Genomic DNA, 26963 nt, shown 5'->3' on the forward strand with positions numbered 1-26963 from the left:
AAATATATATAATGTTGTGTTTGCTAATGGTGATCTTTTCTTGAAAAAAAAAATAAAAAAAAGACTCGGTATATTTTTTGCTCTATCATGATCATGAATAGTCACATGTTTTCCAAAAAGGTATCTCAAAATCTATAAATAGGGAAGCCCCAATAAACATAAAATAACTATTCATTGTTTTGCATAATCATACATATAGTGCACTAAATATTAGAGAGTCTTATTGAGTTCATATAAGAGAGTATTCAACACAATTTTGGTTCGTAGACTCTTGTGATTTGGAGTGCTACTATTATAAGGATGTGGTTGTTGTATCTTGGGAGACAAGCGCTGATCAACCATAAGCACCGTAATGGGACATAAACTTGTTTAAGGACAAAGTGTCTAACACTTGCCTCAACCGTATTTTCAGGTTTTTCTAATCCATTATGTCATGTTCATTTAACATTGGTTACTCATGTGTATGCATTACTTTGATATATAATTGCATGAATTATTTCTTCATTTTCTATGTCATTTAATATAGCAATTAGACCCTAATTTTTCCAACAATAACTAGTTCTACCTAATCAATCTAATATATAACCATAATAGTATTGGTACCTATATGTAACATATCCATTCCATATACATGCCATTAAAGTGCACTCCATATCGTGCAATCTGCAATTATCAATTAACTATACGTATGTACTAATTAAATTTAGATGTTTATGCATGTAGGAGGATTCAGACCTACTAAGGCGTATGAATATACAGCTTAACCCACAATCACCATTTTACATACTATTGGAGCATTTACCGATGTAGTTTAAGGTCCATTGAATGCTTTTTTTGTTTTTAAGATATGGATCAGAACCATTGACATGTTGTGGTCCTAACTCATCTTCCCCGTTCCTCACCGTTGGGATTAACTTAACAACGAAATGAATTAAAAGGTATGTAAATAAAACATCCCTTGGATTATTTTGGGTGAAATGGGAGGAGAGGCCCAAACAACAATCACCCAAAAATCTGGGCCTGGGTAACAACAAGAAAAGGAGTGTCCAACCAAGTGCAAGCCCAACTCCAAGTAAAACCTCTCACAGTTAATATAGTTTCTGCATCTGCTTCTCAGTTGTGAACTTAAAATCTCAGAATCCGTGTGTTTTTCGAAATGCAATGCGCCATGGAAGGCCTCTCCTGGTCAAAGACCACCACCACCACGGCGCCTCCCAGCTGGGAGACATAATCCTGCTGGCCGCCATCACCAAGACCCTCTCAACCTCCGGTACCCGCAACCTTCCGGACCCCCACACCCTCACGCTTTCCGAGCCCCTACTCCTCCAAATCCTCCGCGCCCAGTCCCTCCATCCCTCCACCCCTCCAAAAAACTCGACTTCTTCAAATGGTGCTCTCTCACGCATAACATCAAACACTCGGCGCGCACCTACTCCCACATTCTCCGCACCGCCTCCCGCGCCGGATTCCTCCACGAGGTCCCTCAATTGCTTCACTCCATGAAGGAGGACGGCGTCGTGGTCGATTCCCAGACCTTGAAAGCCCTGCTCGACGCGTTTATCCGGTCCGGTAAGTTCGATTACGCGCTTGAAATTTTGGATATTATGGAAGGCGTTGGTGCTGGGTTGAACACCGATATGTATAACTCGGTTCTTGTTGCTCTGGTTAGGAAAAACCAGGTGGGTTTCGCTATGGCCATTTTGTTTAAGCTTCTGGAGGGAGGGGATTCGACCCAGGTGCCGAATTGCCTGCAATGAGTTGCTGGTTGCTCTTAGAAAATCTGACATGAGGGTTGAGGGTTGAGTTTAAGCAAGTTTTTACTAAGCTTAGAGAGAGTGAGGGGTTTGAGATGGATACTCGGGGGTATAATATTTGCATTCATGCATTTGGGTGTTGGGGTGATTTGGGTACTAGTCTGAGTCTGTTCAGAGAGATGAAAGACTCTAACTTGGATAACGTCGGGCCAGATTTGTCTGCATATAATAGCCTCATTCATGTGCTCTGCTTGGTGGGGAAAGTGGATGATGCACTTACTGTATGGGAGGAATTGAAGGGCTCCGGCCACGAGCCGGACGCAATTATCTATAGAATTCTTATGCAGGGGTGTTGTAGGTGTTATCGAATAGACGATGCCACTAAGTTTTTTAGTGAAATGCAGCTCGATGGATATATCCCTGATACCATTGTTTATAATTCTTTACTAAATGGGTTATTCAAGGCCAGGAAGGTTAATGATGGCTGCCAGTTATTTGAGAAAATGGTTCAGAATGGGGTGAGAGCCTCGACGTGGATGTATAATATTCTCATTGATGGTTTGTTTAGGAATGGAAGGGCAGAGGCTGCATACACACTATTTTGTGACTTCAAGAAGAAGGGTCAGTTTGTCGATGGTGTAACATATAGCATTGTGGTTTTGCAACTTTGTAAGGAGGGCCTGCTTGCGGAAGCACTAGGATTGGTGGAAGAAATGGAAAGGAGAGGCTTTACTGTTGATTTAATTACTATTTCGTCACTTGTGATTGGGCTGTATAAAGAAGGACGGTGGGATTGGACGGACAAGCTCATGAAGCACATTAGAGATGGTAACCTAGTGCCGAGTGTTCTTAAATGGAAGGTTGATATGGAGGCTTCGCTGAAAAATCCGCAGAGAAATAGAAAGGATTATACACCTTTGTTCCCAAGTAAAGGCGACTTGAGCGAGATTGTGAGTTTAATAAAGTCTGCTGAATCAACAATGGATGCAGACCTAGATTCAGAGGCTGCCAGGGTTAAAGAAGATGATAAGAATTTGTCCACCGATACTGGTCAGTGGTCATCATCTCCACATATGGATCAATTGGCTAATCAACTTAAGTCCACCGACCACTCCTCGCAGCTGTTTTCATTGTCCAGGGGGCAAAGAGTTCAAGCAAAAGGGGAAAACACTTTTGATATTGACATGGTTAATACCTTTTTGTCGTTATTCTTGACCAAGGGAAAGCTGAGCATAGCATGCAAATTGTTTGAGATTTTCAGTGATCTTGGTGAAAATCCTGTGAGTTATACTTATAATTCCATGATGAGTTCGTTCGTCAAGAAGGGCTACTTCAATGAGGCATGGGGTGTACTCAATGAAATGGGAGAAAGGGTCTGCCCCACAGACATAGCTACATACAATGTGATAATCCAAGGCTTGGGGAAGATGGGTAGAGCGGATCTAGCGAGTTCTGTCCTGGATAAGCTAATTGAGCAGGGTGGTTATCTTGACGTGGTTATGTACAACACCTTGATTAATGCACTAGGGAAGGCTAGCAGGATTGATGAAGTAAACAAGCTCTTTGAGCAGATGAAGAGTAGTGGAATAAATCCTGATGTTGTCACTTTTAATACACTTATTGAAGTTCATAGCAAAGCAGGTCGGCTAAAAGATGCATATAAGTTTTTGAAAATGATGCTCGATGCAGGCTGCACCCCGAACCATGTTACTGACACGACTTTAGATTTTCTGGGCAAGGAGATTGAGAAAATGAGGTACCAGAAGGCATCCATGGTGCGCAATAAGGATGACTGACCTTGATAAGAATTTGTACACTTCAATTCAACTGTAGTTCAACCTTCTATGACTTTCGGCTCATAAATGTAAATGAAAATTTGAAGGCCAAAAGTGTAGTTGTGTGTTGAGGTGCCTTTTTGACCTATAATCATGTCATGCTCAGCTTCGGTCATTTCTCAGGGTAATTCAAATTGCTAGAGGTGAAACTTGGATTCTCACTTTGTTTCCGTCTCTGTTTTCTAACCCAACCCAAGTAAAACTACAATGCTTCTTATATATAGCCTTGTCGTAATCATGTATATTGTTTTCGTTTGATTTATTCAATCTTATGACTATAAATAAAGGGTGAATCGCCTCCCTATATTTACATCAGAAGAATTCCTATTAAATTGGGTTCTGCTCAAGCTGCTAGACTACCGCAGCTTACCCAAACCAAAGTTTCACACAAAACTGATACCATGGGGAATTACAAGTTCATTTCACCACTTTTCTTCTTCTCATATTTGTGCATGCATGCCTTTGTTCTTAACTCATGTCTTAGTTTGGCCCTCGCCAGATCAAACGGGACAGATAAACTGGCGTTGCTTGAATTCAAGGCTAGGATAACTACAGACCCTTTTGGAGTCATGAGTTCGTGGAACGAAACAATCCACTTTTGCCAATGGCACGGTGTTACCTGTGGTCACGGCCACGAGAGGATCACAATGTTGACGCTGACGTCCTTGAAGCTTGGAGGCTCTATATCGCCACATGTTGGAAATTTGAGTTTCCTCAGAGAGTTTAATCTCTTAAACAACAGCTTTAGCCAAGAAATCCCTCCAGAAATTGGCCGTCTGCGTAGGCTGCAAGTTTTGGCATTGCAGAATAATTCACTGAGTGGGGAAATTCCCGCTAATTTATCAGGTTGCTCTGAACTCAAACTACATATATGTTAGCGGCAATTTGTTAGAAGGTAGTATCCCTAAGGAGCTTGGCAGCTTGTCAAAGCTAAAAAAATTCAATATTGCCGTAAACCACCATACTGGAAGTATCCCTTACACTTTTAGCAACATATCATCTCTTGAAGCGTTTGGTGCAAGTTTTAATAATTTAGGTGGCATTATTCCAGATATCTTTGTCCGGTACGATCCCTCCCTCAGTTTTCAATCACTCTTCTCTTGAAACCTTTGCTGTGGGACTTAATTACAACCTCCAAGGCACTGTGCCTTCAAACTTAGCCAATCCAAGTCTCCGAACTTTTGCCATCAGTTATAACAAATTTAGGGGAACGATACCTGTTGCAATATATGACGCATCAAATCTGTTTGAGCTAGGAATAAACGGTAACCAACTGCATGGAGAAGTCCCCTCTTTGAAAAATTTACACAAGCTTGGGCGGTTTGTTATTAGTTTGAACCATCTTGGAAGTGGGGGAACTCGTGATGATTTGAGCTTTCTTTGCGATATGACTAATGCCACCGGTTTACAATACTTGGAATTTGATTCAAACAACTTTGGGGGTACGTTGCCTCAATGCTTAGCCAACCTGTCTTCTTCCCTTGTATCCTTCTACGTAGCCTATAATAGTATATTTGGTAATATCCCGAATGTGATGGAAAATTGTCCTAACCTGGAAATCATATGGCTGTCTGGCAACCATTTTTCAGGTCTCATCCCCCCTGAAATAGGCAGGCTTCCCAAATTATATGAAGTATATATGGAAACCAACTCCCTCACTGGGAATGTTCCATCATCTGTTGGAAATTTAAGTCGACTAACTAATCTGCATCTCGAGGATAACAACCTTCAGGGCACCATCCCTTCAACTTTGTCTCAGTGTCCCAATTTGGTGAACTTAACTCTTGGTGGTAACAATCTCACTGGTATCATATCCCCAGAATTAATTCATATGTCTTCTTCATATGTTTATTTGGATTTATCTCGAAATCATTTGATTGGCTTTCTTCCCATGGAAGTCAGACAATTGATAAATCTAGAGCATTTTGACGTTTCTGGAAACCTGTTGTCTGGTGAAATTCCTCCAAGTCTTGGAAGTTGTAAAACCATACACTATCTTGACTTGCAAGAAAACTTCTTCCAAGGGACAATTCCATCTGATTTGAGCTCACTAAGAGGTATTGAAACCTTATCTCTCGCTCACAACAACTTGTCAGGGACAATTCCGAAATTCTTGGAGAATTTTACATTTTTGCAATCCTTGAATCTGTCTTATAACAATTTAGAGGGAGCAGTACCTATCGAAGGAGTTTTTCGGAATGCAACTGCCACATCAGTCCAAGGGAATACAAAGCTCTGTGGGGGCATACCAGAGTTTTAATTGCCAAAATGCGAATTTCAACATTCCAGCAAAAAGGGGTTGAGCCTAACCTTGAAACTAGTAATTTCTCTCCTTTGTGGGCTTTTTGGAGCCTTTTTTTCATTTGCCGTTTTGTACCCTTGTTGCTTCCGGAGTAAAAAAAAGGAGGATCCTTCGAGTGATTCTGAAAAATTTCCAAAGGTGTCTTACCAAAGTCTTCTTAAAGCGACTGATGGATTCTCTTCTGCCAATTTGATTGGTATGGGAAGTTTTGGGTCAGTTTATAAAGGATTACTTGATCAAGGTGAAACAACAATTGCTATCAAGGTACTCAACCTTGATCGACACGGAGCTTCCAAAAGTTTCATTGCTGAGTGTGAGGCTCTGAAAAATATTAGACACCGTAACCTTGTGAAGGTAGTTTCGGCATGCTTTGGATTCGACTATTGTGGTTCTGATTTCAAGGCCTTAATTTACGAGTTCATGGTGAATGGGAGCTTAGATGAATGGTTGCATCCAGCTCAGACAAGTATTGATACGAATCAGATGCCAAGAAGCTTAACTTTTTCGCAGAGGTTGAACATTGCGATAGAAGTTGCAATGGCATTGGATCATCTCCATCATCAGTGTCACATGCCAATAGTTCATTGTAACCTCAAACCCAACAATGTTCTTCTTGACAATGATATGATTGGACATGTAGGTGACTTTGGGTTGGCGAGATTCCTTCCAAGAACTCTTGAAGATGGTTTTGGTAATCAATCAAGCTTCATCGGAGTTAAAGGAACAATTGGTTATACTCCTCCAGGTAAAACGTACCCACTTTCTTTTCACTTTTTTCAGTATTCATTTATAATTTAGATTTTTTTATGTATTAAAATAAAAACATTTGCACAAATGTAAGAGTATGGCATGGGGCATGAAGTGTGGCCATAAGGTGACGTGTATAGTTACTGCATCCTCCTGCTGGAAATGTTTACGGGAAGAAGGCCAACTGGTGACATGTTTCAAGGATCTTCAAATCTTCACAACTATGTCAAGGCAGCTCTGCCTGAGCTGGTGTTAGATATTGTAGATCCGGTTCTTATTCAAGAAAAAAGGGAAGGGGAGCTGAGTGCAAACCAGTATCTAACTGAGGCTAGCACAACAATTCACAGGAAAATTGAAGAGAGCTTGATTTCAGTCTTAGGAGTTGGTGTTGCATGCTCCGCAGACATGCCTGGGGAAAGATTGGGCATCGTTAATGCTATGGCTGAGATGTGTCGGATCAGAAACAGACTTCGAGCATATAAAATGTTGGATTAGAATAAGCGCACTGTTAAGTATTAGCATGTACGTAATAATCTTGTTTCCTTATGTGGAAGTCGAAGTTCTCATATTTGCTTGATAAATAAAAACTGTATAGTTGATGACCTTTCTGACGGACTTCAATCCATTTACTACTTCGTACCGTTGAGTTATACTTATATGCATTTCCATGATGAGATTTTTTTTGCATGGAGGGCTCTACTTCAATGAGGTTTTCTCCACAGACATAGCTACATACATTGTGATAACTCAGTTTGGGGAAGATAGGAAGAGCAGATTTAGAGAGTTCTGTCCCGGGTAGGCTAATGAAGTTGCTAATAAAGCCGGGTGATTATTGAAGCAAGTTGAGATTCCATCATAAAATCAATTAGCATCGTTGAGAATTGCCCAAATTCTTATTAGCACATGCACGCTTGATCAATGTGACAGGGAAAGCTAGCCGGATTAATTGAAGAAGAGTGGCGCAGAAAATGCTTTCCAAAAGCACTACCTCGTTAATGGTTGACTTAAGAAACAACCCGTACAAGAAATTTTCCAACACTAAGAGAACTATTGGGGGGCGTTTGTTTCACCTCCTTAGGAGGGACTGGACTGGACTAGACTACAGTCCCATGTTTGATAGGTGTTGGGACTAAGTTAAATGGGACTAAAGGGGACTCGTGTGGACTACGGGGCTCGCTAGGTAGTCTTAGCGAGGCCCCCCAAATACCACCGGATTGCTAAGATCGTTGCTCTGCTCGACTCCTCAGCGCTTTGCTCGACTGCTCACCCTGCTCGACAACCTCACCGGACCATCCCAGGACAATCGCCACGTCCTCGTAAATCGCCGCTCTCATTTCCTTCTTCCTCACTGCCTCGCACATTAAAAAATCCAAAACATCCAACCCCAGATTCAGAGTCCACATCCTTCCACAGCCCACAAACAGAGACAAATTTAACAAAGAAGACAGAATCCAAACAAAAAAACAGCAGCAGAGAAGACAGAATCCAACCCCAGATTCGGAGTCCACAACCTCTGAATTCTGCAAAATGAAGAATCGAGCTTTGTTTTTCTCGTTTGTCCACCGGGTCTTCCTCTTCGATTTGTCCTCCACCGGGTCTTCCTCTTCGTTTTTCTCCTCCTCTGGTGGACAAGCCTGATGATCCCATGAACAAAAACCAGAAAAACGAAGCTCGATTCTTCATTTTGCATAATTTTTTTGGCAATTAATCAGTTTTGGCAATTAATCAGAAAAAAAGGAAAGGGACGGAGAGTGTGGGACGGAGAGAACGAGGAAGAAAATGATGGAGGCTTCCAGAGAGAGGGAGAGTATTATTAGAAGAAAAAAAAGATAGAATTAATTAATATAATATTATTAGATATGAATTAAAAAATAAATCGCGCTAAAGCTAGGGCGTCACCCGTAAGTGGCGCGCTGTGTGGCCCGAGCACAATGATAAGTGAGCAAGGGTCGCTGTATCTCCATCGGCACCCGGATGCAGTGTTAAATGAGCAAGGGGGCCATAGAAACTTCTTTTCGAACGACTCCACTCAAAGTTGTTTGGGAGCATATTCTCCTATCAACTTTACACGGGACACACAAAAGAAGTACTTTGATCCTATTAGACGGGGGAGGGTGAAGAAGCTAGGACAGAAGGGTAGAGTTCAAGAGAGCAAAATACGTTTAGGAACGTGGAATATAGGAACCTTAACAGGAAAATCTATGGAAGTAGTGGAAGTTATGGTGAGGAGAAGGATAAATATTATGTGCCTACAAGAAACTAAGTGGGTTGGTCGTAAGGTGAAGGATCTAGAAAACTCAGGGTTTAAACTTTGGTATTCGGGTACAAATAGAAAGAGAAACGGTGTTGGCATCATCGTGGACAAGACCTTGACACAAGATGTTGTAGATGTCAAGAGGGTAGGAGATAGAATCATGGCAATCAAGATTGTAATAGGACAAGAACTTATCAATGTGATTAGTGCGTACGCACCTCAAGTAGGGTTGGATACGAGTTCGAAGGAGAAATTTTGGGAAGACCTTGGAGACTTGGTGCAAGGAATTGCTCAGACAGAGAAGTTATTTATAGGAGGAGATTTAAATGGACACGTGGGCAGGGAGACAGGCAACTATGGAGGTTTTCATGGTGGCCATGGTTTTGGGGAGAGAAACGAGGATGGGGAAGCTATCTTGGATTTTGCAATGGCATATGATCTCTTCTTAGCTAACACCTTCTTTAAGAAGAGAGAAGAACATGTGATCACCTACAAGAGTGGGTCGTCAAAAACACAAATAGATTTTCTTCTAATGAGGAAAGGGGATCGTATAACTTGTAAGGATTGCAAAGTTATACCAGGAGAGAGCGTGGCTAATCAACATCGCTTGTTGGTGATGGATGTACATATCAAAAGAGTGAGACAAAAGAACAAGACTTGGAAGTGCCCAAGGACTAGATGGTGGAATCTAAAAGAAGAAAAACAAGCCATTTTCAAAGAGAAGGTAATCACCCAATGTGTGTGGGATAGAGAGGGGGAAGCTAGCCAAATGTGGGATTCCATGGCTAGTTGTATCCGAAAAGTAGCAAAAGAGGTATTAGGAGAGTCCAAGGGCTTTGCCCCACACCAAAAGGAATCTTGGTGGTGGAATGAGGAGGTACAAACAAAGGTGAAGGCTAAGAAGGAATGTTGTAAAGCCTTATACAAGGAGATGACCGATGAAAATGGTGAAAGATATAGAAAAGCGAAGCAAGAGGCGAAGAAAGCTGTCAGAGAAGCTAAGTTAGCGGCTTACGACGATATGTATAAACGACTAGATACCAAAGAAGGAGAGTTGGATATCTATAAACTAGCTAGAGCAAGGGAAAAGAAGACAAGAGACCTAAACCAAGTGAGGTGCATCAAGGATGAGGATGGAAAGGTTCTTGCTACAGAGAACGCGGTTAAAGACAGATGGAGAGGTTATTTTCATAATCTTTTCAATGAAGGACATGAAAGGAGTGCTTCTTTAGGGGAGTTGAGTAACTCAGAAGAGTGTAGAAACTACTCTTTTTATCGTCGAATCCGGAAGGAAGAAGTGGTTGTAGCTTTGAAGAAGATGAAACATAGAAAAGCAATAGGCCCAGACGATATACCAATCGAAGTGTGGAAAGTTTTGGGAGAGACAGGTATAACATGGCTCACTGACCTTTTCAATAGGATTTTGAAAACGAAGAAGATGTCAAATGAATGGCGAACGAGCACTTTGGTGCCTATCTACAAGAATAAGGGCGACGTACAAAATTGCATGAACTATAGGGGTATTAAGCTAATGAGTCATACAATGAAGCTCTGGGAGAGAGTCATTGAGCATAGATTGAGGCAAGAGACACGGGTTTCGGACAACCAATTCGGGTTCATGCCAGGACGCTCAACCATGGAGGCAATCTATCTCTTACGAAGATTGATGGAAAGATATAGAGATGGGAAAAAGGATTTACACATGGTCTTTATAGATTTGGAAAAAGAGTATGATAGGGTCCCAAGAGACATTCTTTGGAGGATTTTAGAGAAGAAAGGAGTACGAGTAGCATATATCCAAGCTATAAAGGATATGTATGAAGGAGCAAAGACTGCCATAAGAACTCATGAAGGACAAACCGAAAGCTTTCCCATAACTGTAGGATTACATCAAGGCTCATCCTTAAGTCCTTACCTTTTTGCGTTGGTAATGGATGAGTTAACAGGACATATTCAAGATGATATTCCTTGGTGTATGCTTTTCGCAGACGATATAGTGTTGATAGATGAAACTCAGGAAGGGGTAAATGCAAAGCTTAACCTTTGGAGAGAAGTGTTGGAATCTAAAGGTCTTCGCCTAAGCCGATCAAAGACAGAATATATGGAGTGCAAGTTCAGTGCAAATGGAGGCCAAAACGAGTTAGGGGTAAGGATCGGAGATCAAGAAATACCAAAGAGCGATCGTTTTCGTTACCTAGGATCTATCTTGCAAAAGAACGGAGAATTAGATGGAGATCTCAACCATAGAATACAAGCTGGATGGATGAAGTGGAAGAGTGCATCTGGCGTGTTGTGTGACCGCCGTATGCCATTGAAGCTCAAGGGAAAATTTTATAGGACGGCAATAAGGCCGGCGATGCTGTATGGCACAGAATGTTGGGCGGTGAAGCATCAACACGTACACAAAATGGGTGTAGCGGAGATGAGGATGCTTCGTTGGATGTGTGGGCACACGAGAAAGGATAAGATTAGGAATGAGGATATCCGGGGTAAAGTAGGAGTAGCCGAAATTGAAGGAAAGATGAGAGAAAATCGGTTACGGTGGTTTGGACATGTGCAAAGAAGGCCTACTGACGCTCCGATTAGAAGATGCGACTATGGGACAGAGGTTCAGGGCCGAAGGGGTAGAGGAAAACCTAGGAAAACTTTGGAAGAGACTCTAAGAAAAGACTTAGAGTACTTGAATCTAACAAAGGACATGACACAGGACCGAGCACAATGGCGTTCTAAGATTCATATAGCCGATCCCACTCAGTGACTTGGATTTTCCAAGTCTCCAACCAAGAAGTTTTCCTCACTCGGGAAATTAAGGGAACACTGCCCCAACCTACATGCTCCACTCAGAAAGCTTCAACATACAAGCTTCAACAAAAGAAAATTCAAAGAACTTAGCGAAGAAGGCTTTGGTGTATTTAACATAATACGTTGAAATGAAGGAAAGCTTATTTATTGATATCCCCAATAAGCTACAAATATGTACATATACATGAGTCAAAATAAACAAACTAGAAGGAGCCTTCACAAAGGTTGCTTAGGAGAAGTCTCAGCAGTCGGTAGAGCCCCAGAAAGAGAAGGCACCGGAAGGGGATCATTCGGAGCCCCAGTACTGGACAGAACCCTAGAAGGAGGAGGCATCAGAGGTTGATCATTTGGAGCTTCATTACGCGGTACAGCCCCAGAAGACGAAGGCAATAAATGCCTTTGGAACAAACCCACAAATCTCTGATGATCAAGTAAAACCTGACCATCAGTTTCCTTCATCTGGTCAAGCTTCCTCTTCATGTTTGTAGCATAGTCATGTGCGAGCCGGTGCAACTGTTTATTCTCATGCTTGAGCCCTCTAATTTCCTGTTTCAGACTCATCACTTCAGCCGCCAATGATTCAACTTGGCGGGTTCGAGCAAATAGGCGTTGGGCCATATTAGACACAGAACCTGCACACTGAACACTGAGAGCCAGCGAATCCTTAACAGCTAACTCATCAGACCGTTTGGAAAGTAGTCTGTTATCTTTGGGAGTGAGAAGGTTCCTGGCCACCACCGCAGCGGTCATATCATTCTTCATCACGGAATCCTCAACGGTAAGAGGACCAGTAGGGGAGACGAAGGATGGGCGCCATATGTTGTCTGGAGAAGGCAGGGCTGCCTCTTCAACAAAGTTCAAGTCAAAACGACGGTCGGAGGGGCCAGACATTTTCAAAGGTGTTGAAGAGAGAAGAGGTCGGACAAATCAAGATCTTAGAAGTGCAAGAATAAAGCTTCTACTGGTGGAGATTCAAGTGTGCTTTGGAACTTAATGCCAGCCCCTATAAAAATCTGCACTCGACGAAGCTTCAGAAATCGAAGAGGCGCCTGCTCAGAAATCGAAGAGGCGTTTGCTTTCTTAAAAGCTGGGCTGCTTAGAGAGGCGCTCGCTTTCTCAAAAGCTGGGCTCCTCATAGAACATAAGGGCTGATCTCAGAAATCGAAGAGGCACCTACTTTTCCAGCCTTGTCAGCACTTGTCACACGCATACTCAGCTTTGCGGAAATTATAGGCATTCTGTCGAAGACTTCTGGGGAAGTAGAAAACACATGAATCTTACTGTTCAATCACCCACTTCCCACACGCAACAATAGCTCATTGGTACCACAGATAACTTTGCCAAAGTTCTCTACCAATGTTGAGCACGTGAAGCTTGCAGCTCCCACTACATCGCTCTGACCAAGAAGGGTAACAGAATAGCAAAGAAACAGCACTAACAAAGTTTAGACCCATAAATTTTGAAGGTCTAGCTACCATATTATTACCCACAAGGGTAAAGGAACAATACCACTGCTGGATAATTGGAAAGTCCATGTGTGTCAACCTCTGTGCTTCGTGGCAAGGTAGACTAGCAAACATGCCCAACCTTTACTCACATTCGAGAAAACACTCCCAATCAGATTGCTTGCTCCAAAATCGAAGAGGCACCGTCCTCCGAATCTCGAGAGCCAGACTCCCAACATGACTACTTTCTCAAAAATCGAAGAGAGGGTAAAGGAATAGTACCATTGCTGGATAATTGGAAAGTCCCTGTGTGTCAACCTCTGTGCTTCGTGGCAAGGTAGACTAGCAAACATGCCCAACCTTTACTCACATTCGAGAAAACACTCCCAACAAGATTGCTTGCTCCAAAATCGAAAAGGCACCGCCCTCCGAATCTCGAGAGCCAGACTCCCAACATGATTACTTTCTCAAAAATCAAAGAGACACCGCTCCCCGAATCTCGAGAGCCAGACCCCCAGCATGATTGCTTTCTTAAAAATCGAAGAGGCATCGTTCTCTTTATCAATCGAAGAGGCGCTCGCTTTCTCAAAAGCTGGGCTGCTCAGAGACCACGAGGGCCGATCTCAGAAATCGAAGAGGCCCTTGCTTTTCTAGCCTTGTCAGCACCTGTCACACGCACACTCAGCTTTGCGGAAATTATGGGCATTCTGTCGAAGACTTCTGGTGAAGTAGAAAGCACATAAATCTTACTGTTCAACCACCCACTTCCCACACGCAACAATAGCTCATGGGTACCACAGATAACTTTGCCAAAGTTCTCTGCCAAAGTTGAGCACGTGAAGCTTGCAGCTCCCACTACATCGCTCTGACCAAGAAAGGTAAAAGAATAGCAAAGAAACAGCACTAACAAAGTTTAGACACATAAATTTTGAAGATCTAGCTACCATATTATTACCCACAAGGGTAAAGGAACAGTACCACTGCTGGATAATTGGAAAGTCCCTGTGTGTCAACCTATGGCAAGGTAGACTAGCAAACATGCCCAACCTTTACTCACATTCGAGAAAACACTCCCAACAAGATTGCTTGCTCCAAAATCGAAGAGGCACCGTCCTCCAAATCTCGAGAGCCAGACTTCCAACATGACTACTTTCTCAAAATCGAAGAGAGGGTAAAGGAACAGTACCATTGCTGGATAATTGGAAAGTCCCTGTGTGTCAACCTCTGTGCTTCGTGGTAAGGTAGACTAGCAAACATGCCCAACATTTACTCACATTCGAAAAAACACTCCCAACAAGATTGCTTGCTCCAAAATCGAAGAGGCACCGCCTTCCGAATCTCGAGAGCCAGACTCCCAACATGATTACTCTCTCAAAAATCGAAGAGACACTGCTCTCCGAATCTCGAGAGCCAGACCCCCAGCATGATTGCTTTCTCAAAAATCGAAGAGGCATCGTTCTCCGAATCTCGAGAGCCAGATACCACAGACCACTTTTTCAAAGTGCTCTGACAGAGTTAAAACATGTGAAGCTGGTAGCTCCCACTACTGTGCTATGACCAAGCAGGGTAAAGGAATAGCATTACTACTTGTTGTTAGGGAGACTCCTATATATGTTGACCTCCATCCCCAACGGACAGGCAGACCTGCAAAAATGCTCAACCCTTCCTCATATCTGAGAGGGCACTCCCAACGAAGCCTTTCGAAATATTCAGCTTTCTTTCCCCCCCGATAATACCTCTGCAAACAAGCTATACTAGAGCAAGAATATCTCATATCATCAGGGTTAAAAGCAAGAGTATCCCATATCATGCTTTTTCCTTGTTTTTCATTTGGCCTTGTTCTTACCTGCAAGACAAGGAGAAAAAGAGCAATCAGTTAGCACTTGGAATCAAGCTTCCAGCCAGGAACTGACTGCCTGGAACCTCTTACCTGATTACTTACCTGGCATTGCTCTCGAGTACTCATCTTCAACATCTTATGCTTCCAGGGAAGATACCGCATTTGCTTGAGGAACAGATAGGGCAAGTGCGAAGGATACAAGGAAGCATGTGGAGACAAGCGTAACAGCACACGTGCCGATACATCCATTACTCTGTCAAAAGCAAAAGTATCCCATATCAGCAGGGTGGAACGTACTCTAGATTTGATGGACTTGTTTTGACCCTCAAATTCTTCAGTCGGCCTTATACTCTGGAGGAAACCAGAAAACCCTCCAGCTCAGTTCAAGAATAAGCCTGTGGAAAGTTACTTCTTCAAAAGCAAAAGTATCCCATATCATCTCTTCTCATTTTTCTTCTCTTTATCCTTCATGCTGCTGCAAGATGGGGAGAAGGTGAACAATCAGCCGGAGCTCTGATTGCTTACCTTGTCTGTCACCTCTTTCAGCAGATCCCCTAGCTCGACGACTTGGGGGACTCCTACTACATGGTTTGTATCGCGCTTGACCAAGCCTGAAACTACAAGTAAGCTTCAAGTGAAATTGATACATTACCTTGTGCATCTCCACCAGTTAAAGATACCACCCCCTGGATGGAGGAAGAGTACTTCCAGAGAAGATGCCACATCTACCTATGAGACAGATAAGGCAAGTCAAGACGATACCACACTCCGATACTTAGAAGTTTCGTGATTACGAGATCATTCTCCCACAATATTTCCTAATGTCATTTGTGCTAAATCATTCACTTGCACTCACTAAAGGAGAGTTTGAACCTATGTACTTGTGTAAACCCTTCACAATTAATGAGAACTCCTCTATTCCGTGGACGTAGCCAATATGGGTGAACCACGTACATCTTGTGTTTGATTTCCTATCTCTATCCATTTATATACTTATCCACACTAATGACCGGAGCAATCTAGCGAAGATCATAAAAAGCCACCGTTTTCTCTACCTAGGATCTATCTTGCAAGAGAACGGAGAATTAGAAGGAGATCTCAACCATAGAATACGAGCTGGATGGATGAAGTGTAAGAGTGCATCCGGCGTGTTGTGTGACCGTCGTAGGCCACTGAAGCTCAAGGGAAAATTTTATAGGACAGCAATAAGGCCAGCGATGTTGTATGGCACAGAATGTTGGGCGGTGAAGCATCAACACGTACACAAAATGGGTGTAGCGGAGAGGAGGATGCTTCGTGGGATGTGTGGGCACACGAGAAAGGATAAGATTGGGAATGAGGATATCCGAGGTAAAGTAGGAGTAGCCGAAATTGAAGGAAAGATGAGAGAAAATCGGTTACGGTGATTTGGACATGTGCAAAAAAGGCCTACTGACGCTCCGGTTCGAAGATGTGACCACGGGACAGAGGTTCAGGGCCGAAGGGGTAGAGGAAGACCTAGGAAAACTTTGGAAGAGACTCTAAGAAAAGACTTAGATTACTTGGATCTAACGGAGGACATGACACAAAACCGAGCGCAATGGCGTTCTAGGATTCATATAGCCGACCCCACTTAGTGGGAAAAGGCTTTGTTGTTGTTGTTGTTGTTATTATCCTTCTTTTTAGTCCGACACTGCACCAAACGCTTCACTAAATCAGTTCAGCTTAGTCTAGTCTAAGCCAGTCCAGCTTAGTCCCTGAAGCTAATCCAGTCCGAGATAGTCCGGTGCAACAAACGCACCCTTGGGGTTTATTTTTTCTTCCACCAATGAAAATTGGAATTAGATACAAAACTATTTAGAAAGACAATATCAAAGTTACTATTTTGCAATGTACAAAATTAAAGTAATGTTTTGTAGGCTTGGCGTACTGGATCAAACATTTAAGTGCGCACAATCACTGTTTTAGTTTGACAACTTGACAATATAACATACTAGACTATCTAAAAAACAGGTGATTTACTTACAAAATCGATCCCTTTTTTTTTTCTTGGGTGTTTATGAAGCTGAGTGGTTATTGAAGCAAGTTGAGATCCCATCATAAAATCAATTAACAACAAAGAAAATAGCCCAAATTCTTTTAAGCACATGCACCCTTGATTAATGCGACAAGGAAGGCTGGTCGGATTAATTGACAAAGAGTGGCGCAGAAAATATTTTCCAAAAGCACTAGCTCATTAATGGCTGACTTAAAAAGCAACCCGTGCAGGAAATTTTCCAACACTAGGAGAATTATTGGGGTTTATTTTTTCTTCCACTAATGAAAGTTGGAATTAGATACAAAACTATTTAGAAAGAAAATATCAAAGTTACTATTTTGCAATGTACAAAATTAAAGTAATGTTTTGTAGGCTTGGCATACTGGATCAAACATTTAAGTGCGAACAATCAATGTTTTAGTTTGACAACGTGACAACATATCATTCTAGACTATCTAAAAACCAGATAATTTACTTACAAAATTGATCTTTTTTTTTTCTTTTCTTGGGTGTTTATGAAGCTAGGTGGTTATTGAAGCAAGTTGAGATTCCATCATAAAATCAATTTGCAACATAGAGAATAGCCCAAATTCTTATAAGCACATGCACCCTTGATTAATGCGACAGGGAAGGCAGGCTAGATTAATTGACAAAGAGTGGCGCAGAAAATATTTTCCAAAAGCACTAGCTCGTTAATGGCTAACTTAAAAAGCAACCCGTGCAGGAAATTTTCCAACACTAGGAGAATTATTGGGGTTTATTTTTTCTTCCACTAATGAAAGTTGGAATTAGATACAAAACTATTTAGAAAGATAATATCAAAGTTACTATTTTGCAATGTACAAAATTAAAGTAATAGTTTTGTAGGCTTGGCAAGCTGGATCAAACATTTAAGTGCGCACAATGTTTTAGTTGACAACGTTACAACATAATATGCTAGATTATCTAAAAAAAAGATGATTTACTTACAAAACCGATCTTTTTTTTTTCTTCAGTGTTTAAGAAAATAAAACGCTCCAAACTCTTTTTCTATATAAAACTTGCGTTAGCACATGTAAGAAAAGAGAAAGACTTGGCTGTCACCAGAGTTATGACACATGCAAGAATTTGCTGAGAAAAGAGTGTGAAGAAAACTAGTGGGATTATGATAGATGTTGATATCCATCTTAGCTCCACACTAGCCAATCCTCTTAGTCAAGGAATTCCACTATGCTTTTCTAGTCAGTTTTTTATATTTGTTTAGAAAAATGATAAATACACATCATTTTTACCTAACCTTTTAATCTCAACCATTCATGTACATCCTAATGGTTACTTCATAGTAGTTTATAATGTTTTTTCTTTGTAGTTTATAATTTTGTTTTTCTCTTAAAAGCAATTATTTGGGGTGAAAATCTGAAATTAATAAAGGAAAAGAGGTAAAACCGGGCATAGTGCAGCCATTGGAACCCTAAACGATGATGCTATTAGGTTCTCCATACCATAGTTAGGTTTCTTCAATGCCGAATCATTCTGTTCTTGTTTAACCTCAGAACACAGAAAAATTGTGCTATTTGGAATTCAAAAGCAATACGAATTTGGCGTAGGGTGAATTCACGATCGTACTTCTTGTAGTATATGTTATAGAATCTGGAAGGCATATTAAATTCTCATGTAAGATTTCGTTAATTTTGTCTCTTATTTATTTCTTTTTAAAAAGGAAAACTTGTATGTTCTAGAGCAGACCCATTTGGTCTTGACTCCTGCAAGGTCTTATCTATGAAATATCAAAGTATTAGGATTAGATTCAAAGGATAGGGGAAAACCATGATACAGAAGGCTTACTTTATGTTCCTTTCCCCTAATGATCCAAACTCTTATCGAGTACAAAGTTAACGCAACCATCCAATAAGGTTTAAAAGTAAGAATGAAAGTTTACTTGTTTAGAATAGGGAAGGTTATGAATCGAGAAAGTTGGAAATAAGAAAGAGACAGAAGAGATAACTATGGGGTCTTTACTTGGGCTTACTTGGGCACATGTTGAGACTCTGCAGTTACAGTTCATTTAGTGTTACAGCTGCTGACAATAATCATCCTTTAGGTCCCCTTGTTTTGGCTTACCGAGAATTGCTTTCAAGACCTTGGCAATGCGAACCTCGACATGTCTATAGAGAAAAGAACTTTGTGGCAAACAGTTTAACGACTTATACTCTTGATTTAGATTTAGGTAATTTCTATTTTGATACTCCTCCTTCTTGTTTAGTTAGTTTCATCCGTGAGGATCGACTTGGGATGTCCCAGTTTAGATTTTTTATTGAGTAAGTTTGTTTGGACTCTTGTTTTTAGCCTCGTTTTTCAAATAAATAAATAAATAACAACGAAATAAATGAAAAAGGTGTGTAAATAAACATCCCTTGGATTATATTGGGTGAAATGGGAGGAGAGGCCCAAACAACAATCTGGGTTGGATGATTATTGAAGCAAGTTGAGATTCCACAATAAAATCAATTAGCAACATAGAGAATAGAATAGCCCAAATTCTTATAAACATAGGCACCCATGATTAATGCGAAAGGGAAGGCTAGCCAAAGTAATTGGCGAAGACTGCCGCAGAGAAAATATTTTCCAAAAGCACTAGCTCATTAATGGTTGACTTAAGAAGTAACCCGTGCAAGAAATTTTCCAACACTAAGAGAATTATTGGGGTTTATTTTTTCTTCCACTAATGAAAGTTGGAATTAGATACAAAACAATTTAGAAAATTAAAGTATCAAAGTTACTATTTTGCAATGTACAAAATTAAAGTAATGTTTTGTAGGCTTGGCATACTGGATCAAACATTTAAGTACGCACAATCACTGTTTTAGTTTGATAACGTGACAACATAACATGCTAGACTATCTAAGAAAAAAAATGATTACTTAAAAATTTGATCCTTTGTTTTCATGAGTGTTTTTGAAAATAAAACGCTCTAAACTCTTTTTCTATAAACAGCTTGCGTTAGCACATGTAAGAACGAAGAAAGACTTGGCTGTCACTGGAGCTATGAGAAAAGAGTGCGAAGAAAACTACCGGGATTATGATAGATGTTGATATCCATCTTAGCTCTACACTAGTCAACCCTCTTAGTCAAGGAATTCCATTAATGCTTTCCTAGTCAGTTTTTTATATTTGTTTACAAAAATGATAAACATGTTATAAACTTCTTATTTAAGCGTGGTTGTGTAAATTCTAGATTAGATTTGATTTTCGTTATTTTTTCCTATTAGGACTTGTATTCCTTGGAGGAGAATGATTTCTTCTCTCTCTTATTACTATAAATGAAGACATTGTATAGGGGGAATAACACATCCTCTACACAACCCTACAAACACATCTCTCTCTATATTTTCTCTGTGCTGGCGACCTCCTCTCCTTGTCAGTTAAATATAGGCCACAACATGTTATCAGCACGCTCCTACTGCGGTGCTTAGGAATCTGACGTGGAAGTTTTCTGCATCAAACTAGTTCACTGATATCATCACGCAATCAGGTTCTTTCAAAACAACAGTTTTTATCTCGATATTTTTGCATTCCTGATAGCATGAACATTCACCATAATGCATGACTCAACTTTATCGAATTTTAGATTCTACATAAATTGTGTATGCATTATATCCATAATTGTCGAATTATGTGAATTGATATTGCCATGAATTGCGTCATATATCTGCTCATGCATTAAATTATATGTTGAATTAATCTGAAAAAAAAAAAAAAAGATTTGTAAGGTCCTAACATCGTCGGCTGCATGCAGCGCAGCCGTGCAAGCCCCCAACACTAGGCCAGCAGCCTGGGTCGGCTTGGCGAGCCCAGCTTAGCCACGGATTACAAGGCAGTAAGCCCAGAACCAAATGGTGCATTTTAGGCACCATCATCCCCATTTGAAACCCTCGACCTGAAGCCTAGGTCCCATCCGTAGATTTTTTCGACTAAAACATGACTGGTAGTCATGTGATTTGGACAAAACTCATCGTTTTCACCAACGATCTTCGAACTTCCAGAAGAATTTCGTGAGTTTTTCATAGGATTCACTCAAATCCCTTCGGTTTTCACTACTTCTGACGTTGAGGTTCAACCTTCGTTGTCAAATTTTGGTTCTCCAATGAACCATATCTTGCACCGACCATGGAACTCTACCTAAAGTGGGGCCGTTAACCATCTCCAATGGATCCCCACAGCCAGCAGATCCAAACTTAAGCCCTAACGAGCCTCAGATTCCTTTGGTCCATCTCGCACAACACCCTTTTGTTGGGCCTGCTTATGTTTATCGCCTTGATCCACATCACCAACCCTTTGGGCTTTGATGATAACTCGGCCCAAAAACCAGTTGAGCCCTTCTGGGCTCTTGCTGTCTCTCCTATGCACTGCGTCACACAGAATCACAGCCTCTGCTAGTGTATGTGTGTTTGTGCCGCACCGAATCCCAGCTTTGTTGGGGTATCCATGCTCTCCACCGTACCTAATTAGCGCCCTGTTTGGGCCTATGCTTTGGGCTCGGCCTTCTTGCAACCCCTTTTTTCTGCCCTGGGCCTGCAACCCAAATTTATTTTGGGGACTAATTTGCCTGTGCCTAACCCAGCCTAGTTTTTTGGGCCTGGACCTCACAGTTCTCAATTTGCTCAACCCACCTGTGGGTTTTGGCCTATTATTTTGGGCCCCGAGTTTAAATGCCTATTTTTTTAGGCCCCTGGGTTTTATAATTTTTTTACCCACACCTTAAATTTGGCCCAAAGTCCAAATAATTAATTCAATTATAATTATAGACGTGAAGTTCTATTTGCATATTTTCTTGTTGCATATTTCCTTATATATATATTTGTGTTTGTCTATAGGGACATATGAACTTGAAGTTCATAATTATTTCGAAACCTGAAGTTTCTAGAAACATGCCTTGTTTGAAAACCTGAAGTTTTTCTTAAAAACATCACCCATGAAAACCATAAGTTTTTTTTTTTTTCATGCGAATTTAAACCAATACATGTCTATTAGAACTTGAATGTTCTACTCCTATGTGAATGGATTGATTTTTTTCTCCATTACACTAACCACATCTTGTCCATTTATTTTGTGATAGGAATATGTCGAATTTGAATGAATTCGACTTCACCGCTTTGGAGGTTTCTGGAAGAAGCTACCTCAAGTAGGTCCAATGTGTGAAGCTTAACCTCACTGCAAAGAATTTGCGTCCGGCCATTGAAGATGAGACGAACAACCCGATTGGCAAAGCTGAGAAAGCCACTGCCATGATCTTCATGCGAAGACACATTCATGATGCACTATAAACCGAGTACCTTGCTGAGGAGGATCCACGAGCACTCTAGGTCGCTTTGGCTAATCGTTTTGATCACCAAAAGGACATCTTCTTGCCTAAAGTATGACATGACTGGTAGCATTTGCGTGTCCAAAACTTTAAGTTGGTAAATGAATATAATTATGAAGTTTGTAGAATCCGATAATTTCTCAAGTTCTTTAATGAAACCTTGACCAAAGAGTATCTCCTGGACAAGACCTATTCGACCTTCTCTGCTACTAATATTGTCCTGCAGTGACAATATAGGGCTAAGAAGTTCACTAAGTTTTTGGATTTGATCTCTGTTTTACTTCTCGCTGAAAAACAAAATTAGTTGTTAATGAAAAATCATCAAGCTCGACCTACTGGGGCGACTATTGTGCCTGAAGCACATTATAGAACAAACCAACACCCAAAACGCCAACATAGGTGTGGTAGGGGTGGCCAGAAGCTACCCCGTCAAGGTTAACAGAGCCAAAGCCCATTTAAGGGAGGAAATCGAGCCCATAAGCGCCTTAACCTCATTCCCAAGACCCTAAACTTCAAGAATAAGGGCAAAGCACCTGAAACCACGGATGCAAACATGTGCTATCATTGTGGTTCAAAGGACCATTTGTCACGCCCCGATCCCGACATACGTCCAGAATCGACACTTGACATCATCAAATACCTGTATCTCTAACATACCTCGCCTCCGGAATAAGGCAAATCACAACTCGAGAATCGAATCGCATAGTAATTTTTCGTATACTTTATGGCTGCATCTAACCTCCTCGTTAGACTGCCTACGTACCCTCATTAGGGATCAAGCCATTCGTAGTTTGTCTTTCGTTGAACCCTAAGCTTTTCGTAAAATACTTCTAGCAAAAATCATAGAGCATCACACTTTACATCAACCTTACGCTAAAAAAAATCATTATCACCTTATCATGCACGAAGGTAAGCGATTCTCATACATATGCTTTCCAATACCGCAATTCATAGTATGCAACATCTCAAATACAGTCGACGAAGCACAATGTCATTCTCTAACCACATTGGTTAACAAGTCTAATCATAGTGACAACAATCACAACCAACAAGATTCCACAATCACATCAATCAATATAACACATCATAGACCGAAATGCAGGGCTAGAGTAACACAGTTTGGCCGAAGCCTACATCTCTAAAGCTATCTTGATCCAAACTCAATCAAACCCAAGGTGAACACGATCTCGGACCATCTCTCAATGGAATCGCGAAGTAGGAGGGATTCCAGACCATCTCTTAACGGAATCCAAGTGGATACGATTCCGGACCATCACTAAACGGAATCGCGGAGCACAATGCATAACCACCACTAAGTGAAACCCAAGTTAGATACGATTCCGGAACATCACTCAACAGAATCGCGGAGTAGAAGGGATTCCAGACCATCTCTCAATAGAATCCGGAGTAAAAGGAATTTCGGACCATCACTCAACGGAATCCAAACAAGCATATGATTCCGGACCATCACTCAACGAAATCGCAGAATATAAGGGATTCCGGACCATCACTCAACAGAATCCAAGTAAGCATATGGTACCTACCAAATGTACCAGGTATATCTAAACCTCATCATCTCCATAAAGGTATGTCGTATTTCCCTTACCTAGATTCCTAAGCATTTCTCTTAGTTACTAACACAAGGATCCACCATCGTGGCCAAATTCTATTTCACAAATGTAAGATACTACTAAATGCATGACTTGAATTTTAATCCTAATTAAAGTACTTTGGATTACTAATGTAACAGTATCCAAATTCAATGCCCTTTTTGGTTGATCTAAAAAAAATCATTGTAAATACACATGAAGGAATAATTCTAGATCATTAGTAATGATGTGTTTCAGTAGGTATAAAAATGCACCAACACAATAAAATAATTGAGCTTATAATCATATCACAGCTTTACTCAAATTTATCTTATAGGCCAAGGGATGGAATCATATAATGCACAACTATATAATATTCATTGTTTTTTACTTTAAAGAAATGCTTTGATCGATAAAGTTGGAACTACCCAACAGCCGTAACAGCATATGAAAAAGAATTGCGAACGTAGAGGCTATTTTGGTGTAGTTCAAGAACTTGCATGCTTATGCATGAATATACAAATATGTGTATACACAACCTGAATAGATAAAGAATACATAAATACATTGGCACATAATTGTATAAGAAAATGGTTCTTTTGGAACCCAATACGTAACCTTATCAAGTGGTTTAAGCACAAACTCAAAATAGATAAGTAAATTAGAATTAAAGTTGTAAGAAAAAATGATATTGCAAAGGCAACAGCCTCAACTCCACAAAAGCTGCAGAAAAACAGTCCTAGTCAACCTAGATTAAGCCCAATTTTGAACACCCATAACTATACCAAATGATGCAAACTTACATGAGATTCAAAGCTTGTTTTCAGTACATTAAAAACATATAAGATTTGTAGGAAACGAGGTTCCGATTTGAAAGTTATGCAAGATACATAATAGAACCCCGAAACTAGAAATCCAGTATTTGCTGCTGTCTGGCAGCTTCGTGACTCAAAATTGTACATGGTTTTGACATATCAAAACTCAACAGAATTATGTGAAATCAGATGGGCTTTGATCATTGACATGTCTAGTTTCAAAACACATAATAATGGATCAAAAGGAATCCACAAGGACATAGAAATCAAGAACCAAAGTAAACTACTTGAAACATAGCTTTTCTCTGCAAGCACATAAGTTCCTACAACTTAGAACCCAAACTATTCTAATCCAAAACATAACTTCAGAATACTTCTATACACTTCAATCATATTTATAACTTTGATTTCAATTATGTCAACAATAAACAAGAATTGACCTTTTTACCCAAACCCTAAAACATGATAATTTGATCAACACACCCAATGTATAAAATTGAAAGTAATAAGAAGATTGATACAAAGCATTTATGGAAAGAACAAAGAGAGCTAGGAGTTTTTACCAATGTTGCAGGTCGACAAAAGGAATCATACCTTCGTTATGATTCTCTTTGCTTCTTCAGACATCGTCTTCTACACTTCCTTATTCCGGTTCATAATTTCGGGGCAGTGGGATTCCTCGTAATCCCCCTCTTGGCCAACACCATCTCCCCCTGTGTTTTTTTTCTTCTCTGACCCATCTCTCCCGTTCCCGTGTCGGGATTGAAACATTGTGTCCTCCGTATGATGCTTGCAACATGCATCACCGAATCAACTTGAAGCTCTCCACCTCTCCATCTTGATTCTTTGGCACAAATAGCTAAGTTTTGAGATGGGACAAAATGGGTCTCAAGACCCATACACAATGCATCCGATGGTGTTGAAATCCTACAGATCTTCCTCCTGGACTCTATGCCACCGTACGTGAAAACCTAACATCTGGGACCAAACAAATTACATTCTCTGGCATAGCAAGAATAGTCCTCTCTGCCGAAAATCCTCTCCCCTGTTGCCATCAGGCAGCTTCTAGAGTTCTCTCCCCTTTTCTTTTTGGTCCCTCACTCTTTTATCTAATTGGTTACTCTTCCCACATGATGGGGGTTTAACTAATTTATAATCTATAGTTTAGTAAAACGATTTCAAACGTCTGTAACTATATCGTAATAATCCGGACTCGCAAACAACTTTCGCCTATGCGTTCGTGGTTTCGAGATCTATTCGAAAACGTTATTTGTGACCTCGAAAGGTCAACGAGTAAATAATAATTTTCCAAACTTCACTCTTCGTAACTAGTTTAATTGAAATCTAAATTCAAATAAATTAATATAATTTCTCGTAAAATAATGTAAAGTCTCAATAATATAATTTCGTAGATTATAACAGTGAAATCCAAGAACGGGATTTCACACCATTGGTCCCGTGTTTGCCAAGCTCCCCAGAAGGTTGTAGTTGCATATAATTCTCGTCGTAAAAAGTTTGAATCAAACTTTGTGCAAGTGGATGAACTGGAAAGTACCAAGATGGAGGTTTCTGACTTTCAGAAGGATACCACCCCTATGGAAGATTAAAATCTTAGGCATGAATTATTTCTAGTTAAATTTTAGAATAATGGGGCTGAATTCCACCTAGTGGTCGAACCCCCATTTGTTTTTGGTTTAATTTTGAACAATTTTTCTTTATGTTTGGATTATTTGTTGGTGATTTATTTTTGGATATTAAGTTTTATTCATTATCATCCTTGAATACTTAAATTATTTTGAATGGATATTTGTTTTAAGAACCTTTATGCATGTGACCGATTCAAATTAATTTTATTTCTAGGCATGATTAGTGGGAAAGTTAGTTGTCTGGCAGACAGTGCAACCATGCACACCATTTTGCGTGAACACATCTATTTCACTAACTTCATACTTAAGAATGCACCTCTAACAACCTTCTCAGGCCTATCCAACCTGATCGAAGGATATAGTAAGACACGTATAATGTTGTCCAATGGTACAATTTTGATCATTGATGAGGCACTCTATTCTCCACGTTCCGGAAGAACGTTTTTGAATTTCAAGGACATTAGAGATAATAATTACTACACTGAAACCTACGTAGAAAATGGAGTTGAATTTATGTGTATCACTTCCTACAAATAAGGCTAGAAGCTTATTCTAGAGAAGATGGAATGTATCTCA

The 26963-nt window shown here is 40.5% G+C and overlaps 1 protein-coding gene and 1 pseudogene across 1 annotated transcript; both read left to right on the top strand.

Moving 5' to 3' along the window:
- The first annotated feature begins 977 nt into the window (after nucleotides 1–977).
- Nucleotides 978–26963, top strand: part of LOC126614248 (pentatricopeptide repeat-containing protein At4g01570-like) — a 66747-nt pseudogene continuing 40761 nt past the window's right edge.
- Nucleotides 1812–3750, top strand: LOC126622605 (pentatricopeptide repeat-containing protein At4g01570-like). Its single transcript, XM_050291377.1, has one exon. The coding sequence runs from the start codon at nucleotides 1850–1852 to the stop codon at nucleotides 3548–3550; it is 1701 nt and encodes a 566-aa protein (XP_050147334.1). The 5' UTR covers nucleotides 1812–1849; the 3' UTR covers nucleotides 3551–3750.

Source organism: Malus sylvestris, chromosome 1, assembly GCF_916048215.2.
Source record: "Malus sylvestris chromosome 1, drMalSylv7.2, whole genome shotgun sequence".
NCBI classification, from domain to species: domain Eukaryota; kingdom Viridiplantae; phylum Streptophyta; class Magnoliopsida; order Rosales; family Rosaceae; genus Malus; species Malus sylvestris.

Coding starts and splice junctions, on each gene's coding strand:
- LOC126622605 (XM_050291377.1), top strand. CDS start 1,850: ATGGATACTCGGGGGTATAATATTTGCATTCATGCATTTGGGTGTTGG.